At 48.8% G+C, this 8,420-nt stretch overlaps 1 protein-coding gene across 1 annotated transcript in view; it reads left to right on the top strand.

Moving 5' to 3' along the window:
* Nucleotides 1-1,214: 1,214 nt before the first annotated feature.
* Nucleotides 1,215-8,420, top strand: part of tsc22d4 (TSC22 domain family member 4) — a gene marked incomplete at both ends in the record, with an annotated part of 14,452 nt that continues 7,246 nt past the window's right edge. The window contains 2 exons of the mRNA XM_079216100.1: nucleotides 1,215-1,880; nucleotides 1,962-2,080. Of these exons, the coding sequence (XP_079072226.1) occupies nucleotides 1,215-1,880; nucleotides 1,962-2,080 (785 nt within the window). The remainder of the gene's footprint in view (nucleotides 1,881-1,961; nucleotides 2,081-8,420) is intronic.

Genomic DNA, 8,420 nt, shown 5'->3' on the forward strand with positions numbered 1-8,420 from the left:
AGCGTAAATACTAGAGTACAACTACTAGAGCGTAAATACTAGAGTACAACTACTAGAGCGTAAATACTACAGTACAACTACTAGAGCGTAAATACTAGAGTACAACTACTAGAGCGTAAATACTAGAGTACAACTACTAGAGCGTAAATACTACAGTACAACTACTAGAGCGTAAATACTACAGTACAACTACTAGAGCGTAAATACTACAGTACAACTACTAGAGCGTAAATACTAGAGTACAACTACTAGAGCGTAAATACTAGAGTACAACTACTAGAGCGTAAATACTACAGTACAACTACTAGAGCGTAAATACTAGAGTACAACTACTAGAGCGTAAATACTAGAGTACAACTACTAGAGCGTAAATACTAGAGTACAACTACTAGAGCGTAAATACTACAGTACAACTACTAGAGTACAACTACTAGAGCGTAAATACTACAGTACAACTACTAGAGCGTAAATACTACAGTACAACTACTAGAGTACAACTACTAGAGCGTAAATACTACAGTACAACTACTAGAGCGTAAATACTACAGTACAACTACTACAGTACAACTACTAGAGTACAACTACTAGAGCGTAAATACTACAGTACAACTACTAGAGCGTAAATACTACAGTACAACTACTAGAGTACAACTACTAGAGCGTAAATACTACAGTACAACTACTAGAGCGTAAATACTACAGTACAACTACTAGAGTACAACTACTACAGTACAACTACTAGAGTACAACTACTAGAGCGTAAATACTACAGTACAACTACTAGAGTACAACTACTAGAGTACAACTACTAGAGTACAACTACTACAGTACAACTACTAGAGTACAACTACTAGAGCGTAAATACTACAGTACAACTACTGGAGTACAACTACTAGAGTACAAATACTACAGCGTAAATACTAGAGTACAACTACTAGAGTACAACTACTAGAGTACAACTACTAGAGCGCAAGTACTAGAGTACAATTACTAGAGTTGTACTGTAGTACTTGTACGTCTAATGGACGTTATGGGGACATGAATCCTATTTGTCCGACTATTTTGGGACCACAAAGTGTTGAGACCTCATAAAGCACATTAACGCGTCTTTTATTTGTTTTACAGTGATTGTGTGTGTGTGTGTGTGTGTGTGTGGGGGGGGGGGGGGGTGTGTGTGTGTGTGTGTGTGTGTGTGTGTGTGTGTGTGTGTGAGGATGAGTGGTGGTAAAAAGAGGAGTGGCTTCCAAATCACCAGCGTGACCTCGGACTTCAACAAAACTCCAGCTGGCCAATCAGCCCCCAGCGTGGTCCTGACTGTCCTCCAATCAGCAGTCGCCTCCTGCAGACCTCAAGGAAGCTCCTCCCAGCCGACCACACCCTCTCTGAAGAGGAAATACCTCTCCCATGATGCCTTGGGGCAGGGCTCGGGGTCTTCCTCCAGGTTCCGGGTGGTGAGGCTGGCGGTAGGCGGGGCCAGCGGCAGTGGGCGGGGCCAGCCGTACAGCCGCGGGCGATGGACTTGTAATGACTTCCTGGAGCAACAAGAAGGGGCGGGGTTCAGGCGGGTGATGGACACCATGAGACACGCCCACTCCCTGGAGTCCCTGGAGATTATTGGCCGGGACATAGACAGAGGCAGAGTCCACTCCCATGACACCGCCTATCTTTTGTCTCAGCCAATCAAAGGAAAAGTGGGAACCGGTGTTATGCACCGCAGCAAGTCCCCGTCACCAACACAGCAAGAACCAATCAACATCTGGCTCCTGGATTGGAAAGAGCCAATGGGAGCCCAGGGTTCTGACTCCTCCCCTCCGCCTCCTTTGACCCGCCCACGTAAAGTGGCTCCTCCGCTCCAGTTGGACGTGGACTCTGCAGGACGGGTACAGACGCATTTCTATTGGAAGACTTGAGAGCCTTCATTCGTGTTCTCACCCACTCACCTGTCTGTCTCTCTGTGCCAGTCTGTCTTCAGGCTGTCTCACTCTCCGCCAAGCTCCGCCCCTGCTGGACCGTACCATCCCACTCTGACCCCTGCCTTCAGTCTGGACCAAACCTTCTTCACCCTGCCGGGGGACGCCAGGTAGCTTTCTGTTATTAATCAGTTTGGCTGTGTGTTGTTGTGTATTATGATTGTATTTTTATATATCTTTATCAGTGGTGGGCCGTGTATTTTCTACCTGCGTCTTCAAATCCCTCTATCAGCTGTTAAACAGCGCCCCCTCCCAACAGCGCAGAGTCACGCCCTCCTCGTTGCCGTCTCCTTTAAATATGCTGTATCTAGCGTCCTGCATGTTTCATGCGACCCTCCGCCTCCACAGCACCATCCGCCTTCTCAGATTCAGCAGAACCTCCAGCAGAACCTCCAGCAGAACCTCCAGCCAGCACCACCAGTGTCTGGACTCCTATGGGGGATCTACAGATTGCTGCCTCAGGGCAAACACAGAGAGGTCTTCACTGATGTCCACTAGAGGTCCTCACTGATGTCCACTAGAGATCCTCACTGATGTCCACTAGAGATCCTCACTGATGTCCACTAGAGATCATCACTGATGTCCACAAGAGATCATCACTGATGTCCACTAGAGATCCTCACTGATGTCCACTAGAGATCATCACTGATGTCCACTAGAGATCCTCACTGATGTCCACTAGAGATCCTCACTGATGTCCACTAGAGATCATCACTGATGTCCACAAGAGATCATCACTGATGTCCACTAGAGGTCTTCACTGATGTCCACTAGAGATCCTCACTGATGTCCACTAGAGGTCTTCACTGATGTCCACTAGAGGTCTTCACTGATGTCCACTAGAGGTCTTCACTGATGTCCACTAGAGATCCTCACTGATGTCCACTAGAGGTCTTCACTGATGTCCACTAGAGATCCTCACTGATGTCCACTAGAGATCCTCACTGATGTCCACTAGAGATCTTCACTGATGTCCACTAGAGATCCTCACTGATGTCCACTAGAGATCTTCACTGATGTCCACTAGAGATCCTCACTGATGTCCACTAGAGATCCTCACTGATGTCCACTAGAGATCTTCACTGATGTCCACTAGAGATCCTCACTGATGTCCACTAGAGGTCCTCACTGATGTCCACTAGAGATCCTCACTGATGTCCACTAGAGGTCCTCACTGATGTCCACTAGAGATCCTCACTGATGTCCACTAGAGATCTTCACTGATGTCCACTAGAGATCCTCACTGATGTCCACTAGAGGTCCTCACTGATGTCCACTAGAGATCCTCACTGATGTCCACTAGAGATCTTCACTGATGTCCACTAGAGATCCTCACTGATGTCCACTAGAGATCATCACTGATGTCCACTAGAGATCTTCACTGATGTCCACTAGAGATCCTCACTGATGTCCACTAGAGATCATCACTGATGTCCACTAGAGATCATCACTGATGTCCACTAGAGATCCTCACTGATGTCCACAACAGGTCCTTACTGATGTCCACTAGAGATCTTCACTGATGTCCACTAGAGATCTTCACTGATGTCCACTAGAGATCCTCACTGATGTCCACTAGAGATCATCACTGATGTCCACTAGAGATCATCACTGATGTCCACTAGAGATCCTCACTGATGTCCACAACAGGTCCTTACTGATGTCCACGAGAGGTCCTAAACCTCTTGTAGACATCTTGTAAACTTGACCATGTGATTGGTGGTATAGGTCAGTGGTCCCCAACCTTTTTTGAGCCACGGACCGGTTTTGTGTCAGACAATATTTTCACAGACCGACTCACGGTGTGGGCGAAAAATATGACGTAATAAACATGACGTAATAAATATGACGTAATAAACATGACGTAATAAATAAGACGTAAATGATATGACCGGCATAAAGACAACTATAAAGTGCATAAAGATACAACTCACCATGACGCTGCATTAGTGGAGCCTGAGCTTGTTTCTCTGCTACGAGCCGGTCCCGTCTCTGGGTGACGGGAGAAAAAGACCGAGCCCCGACGTCTGTTGTTTATGTCCAGTCTACTGACTCTACTCCGTACCTTAAACCTGTATGTGCACTCTGTCACTTCATTAAAACCTGCTTCACAAAGACAGGATGTTGAAATGGAGGCGGGGTTTCAGAGCTTTTTTGCCGATCTCAGTAACTCTGCCTTGATTTTAATCCAGAACACCGAGTTGAAACAGACTTTTAAGTTTCATTTTTGGGGAAACGTATCACGGAACCTCTTGACATGTGTCAAGAGGTTCTCTGTGTCAAGACGTTCTCTACGGCTCGGCACCAAGGGATCCGGGCCCGGGGTTTGGGACCGCTGGTCTAGGTGGTGTCTCTAAACTTGACCATGTGATTGGTGGTCTAGGTGGTGTCTCTAAACTTGACCATGTGATTGGTGGTCTAGGTGGTGTCTATAAACTTGACCATGTGATTGGTGGTCTAGGTGGTGTCTATAAACTTGACCATGTGATTGGTGGTCTAGGTGGTGTCTATACACTTGACCATGTGATTGGTGGTCTAGGTGGTGTCTCTAAACTTAACCATGTGATTGGTGGTCTAGGTGGTGTCTATACACTTGACCATGTGATTTGGTGGTCTGGGTGGTGTCTATAAACTTGACCATGTGATTGGTGGTCTAGGTGGTGTCTATAAACTTGACCATGTGATTGGTGGTCTAGGTGGTGTCTCTAAACTTGACCATGTGATTGGTGGTCTAGGTGGTGTCTCTAAACTTGACCATGTGATTGGTGGTCTAGGTGGTGTCTATACACTTGACCATGTGATTGGTGGTCTAGGTGGTGTCTATACACTTGACCATGTGATTGGTGGTCTAGGTGGTGTCTATAAACTTGACCATGTGATTGGTGGTCTAGGTGGTGTCTATACAATTGACCATGTGATTGGTGGTCTAGGTGGTGTCTATACACTTGACCATGTGATTGGTGGTCTAGGTGGTGTCTATACAATTGACCATGTGATTGGTGGTCTAGGTGGTGTCTCTAAACTTGACCATGTGATTGGTGCTGTAGGTGGTTTTGCAGTCGTGTGTCAGCAAGGTGAAGAGCAGTGGACTGAGCACAGAGCCCTGAGGGACCCCTGTACTCAAAGTGATGCTGCTTGAGGTGTTGTTGCGAACACGTACTGCTGGTGGCCTCTCACTGAGGAAGTCCAGCAGCCAGTTACACAGCGAGGTGTTGAGCCCCAGCTGGTCAAGTTTGCAGATGAGTTGTTGTGGGATGATGGTGTTGAATGCTAAGCTGAAGTCTATGAACAGCTTACTGACTTCTGGGTAAACAGAACGAGGCATAGAGATAAAAATACTTCACCCTATCAGCCAAAGTTTTTCCTATTGTTATTTTCTGATATATTAATTAACTTCTGTATTAATACGTACTTTTTGACTAACAACAGTTAGTTTGAATCATTGGAAGAATGGATGAATTAAGCCTTGTGTTCTGACTCTGAGTGGGTGGGAGGAGAATTTCACTGTAGTGTTTCTATTGGCTGTGGCAGTGAGTGGGCGGGTGCTGGAATGAGAGAACAGCCAATCAGACAACAGAGAGTGAGTGAGTGTGTGGAAGAGAATCTGACATCTCTCACTAGTTTGAGTTTAAAGTCAACATCTGGACGTCTTGAGGCAGCTGCTGCTGATTGGACGGTCTTAAATATGGACCTGTGAGCTCACAGAGAAACAACCAATCACTTGCTGGATAGAGCCGGGACCATAACGAAGGATAGGGACAATACAGGGACGGAAGTCTCTGGACCTTCACCCGGGACATTGGATCGGTTTCTCTGATTAGACGAGCTGTGGCTGAGCTCTTTTTGGACGAGCTGCGGCTGAGCTCTGATTAGACGAGCTGTGGCTGAGCTCTTTTTGGACGAGCTGCGGCTGAGCTCTTTTTGGACGAGCTGCGGCTGAGCTCTTTTTGGACGAGCTGCGGCTGAGCTCTTTTTGGACGAGCTGCGGCTGAGCTCTTTTTGGACGAGCTGCGGCTGAGCTCTTTTTGGACGAGCTGCGGCTGAGCTCTGATTGGACGAGCTGCGGCTGAGCTCTGATTGGACGAGCTGCGGCTGAGCTCTTTTTGGACGAGCTGCGGCTGAGCTCTGATTGGACGAGCTGCGGCTTAGCTCTTTTTGGACGAGCTGCGGCTGAGCTCTGATTGGACGAGCTGCGGCTGAGCTCTTTTTGGACGAGCTGCGGCTGAGCTCTTTTTGGACGAGCTGCGGCTGAGCTCTTTTTGGACGAGCTGCGGCTGAGCTCTGATTGGACGAGCTGCGGCTGAGCTCTGATTGGACGAGCTGCGGCTGAGCTCTTTTTGGACGAGCTGCGGCTGAGCTCTGATTGGACGAGCTGCGGCTTAGCTCTTTTTGGACGAGCTGCGGCTGAGCTCTGATTGGACGAGCTGTGGCTGAGCTCAGATTGGCCGAGCTGTGGCTGAGCTCTGATTGGCCGAGCTGTGGCTGAGCTCTGATTGGATGAGCTGCGGCTGAGCTCTGATTGGATGAGCTGTGGCTGAGCTCTGATTGGACGAGCTGCGGTTGAGCTCTGATTGGCCGAGCTGTGGCTGAGCTCTGATTGGATGAGCTGCGGCTGAGCTCTGATTGGATGAGCTGTGGCTGAGCTCTGATTGGATGAGCTGCGGCTGAGCTCTGATTGGATGAGCTGCGGCTGAGCTCTGATTGGATGAGCTGCGACTGAGCTCTGATTGGACGAGATGTTTGGTGGCCCCGCCCCCTGTCCTCGTCCTCAGCGGCGTCCTCCGTCAACCCCGCCCCTCCCGCTCAGGACTCTGCAGCTTGTTGCTAAGCAACCGGAGGCACCTGTTGTGTTACGAGATCGGAGAAAGGTCAAAGGTCAGTCGTCAGCTGTCAGGGAATCCTGGCCAGGCGCTGGACTGACAACCTCTGACCCCAAACCCAAGGTGAGTCAGAGGTCGCTAACTCCGCCTTCGTGGGGTCGGCCAATCACGGAGGCCAAAACCACCGACCAACGACGACATCATGGGACCCCGCCCACCAACCAACTACGACATCATGGGACCCCGCCCACCAACCAACGACAACATCATGGGACCCCGCCCACCAACCAACGACGACCTCATGAGACCCCGCCCACCAACCAACGACGACCTCATGAGACCCCGCCCACCAACCAACAACAACCTCATGAGACCCCACCCACCAACCAACGACAACCTCATGAGACCCCACCCACCAACCAACGACAACCTCATGAGACCCCGCCCACCAACCAACGACGACCTCATGAGACCCCGCCCACCAACCAACGACGACCTCATGAGACCCCGCCCACCAACCAACAACAACCTCATGAGACCCCGCCCACCAACCAACGACGACCTCTTGAGAACCCGGCGGTCCAGCTCCTCGGTGCCCCTCACCCTCATTGGTCGGTCTCTGTTAGAGAGCCACTGCGGGGCTCTGATGCCACCATGATGTCACTGCTGCTGCTCTGCCACAGGTAGCCATGACACCAGGTGTGCTCCGGTTCACCTGGAGGTCCAGGGTTCTGTAGCGTGAATGGTGGTCTTGCCAGGGTAAGAGGAGGGTAGGGGGGAAGAGTAGGAAAGGCAAGACCTCGCACCTAACTCGGTGGCACTCCGTCGGCTAATTATCCTAGTGATCCCGGAGGAAATGATAATCCTCATCCGATATTGGCATAACGCCTTCGGTCTTTTATCTCACCCCGTGCTATATCGTTAGGTTTTTGTGTTATTTTAGAATTAACTTATAGGTTTTGTCGAGGGTGTTTTACAGCTTGCGCTCTTGGTCCCCTGCGGTAGGCTGTAACTTCTCTCAACCCTTATCAAGCGAGTACGTATATCGTCTATACCTTCTCTCTACCTATTTTGACACCATCTCATCATTATGACAAACACTGCAAAAGTCTTCACCCAAAGATACTTACCTTAAGTCTCTTTGGTAGATTCAGTCGTCACTTCTGTATCTCACGGTGGATGGATAGGGAAAGAGGGTTTAAATTGTTTTAAAGAACCAGAACCTTTGGTTTGGTTTCAGTCCAAATGGTAAGGCTGAGTTTTTATTCAAAGTTTATCTTACATACAAAAAATTAAATTCAATCAAACAGTTTAAAAATCACAAGTAACTAAGAGAAAGGGTTAAGTTTTTTAGAGCTGGTGAGTGAACACCTCTTCTCTCTTCTCTACTCCTGCACAGAATTGTCAGGCACCCCCCTCCTGGTAGCAGAAGTTTCTTCCAGACTCTAAAGCTGGAGACCTGTCCCAACCCCCAAGGGCTGGAACAGGTCCAATCGGATTTTTCTCCTTTTCTAGTAAAGATGCATATTAAGTAACTAAGAGGAAGGGTTTAGTTTAGAGCTGGTGAATAAACACCTCTTCTCTACTCCTGCACAGAATTGCCAGGCACCCCCCCCAAAACACATGCATT

Source organism: Taurulus bubalis (genome assembly GCF_910589615.1).
Source record: "Taurulus bubalis genome assembly, chromosome: 3".
Taxonomy (NCBI): Eukaryota; Metazoa; Chordata; class Actinopteri; order Perciformes; family Cottidae; genus Taurulus; species Taurulus bubalis.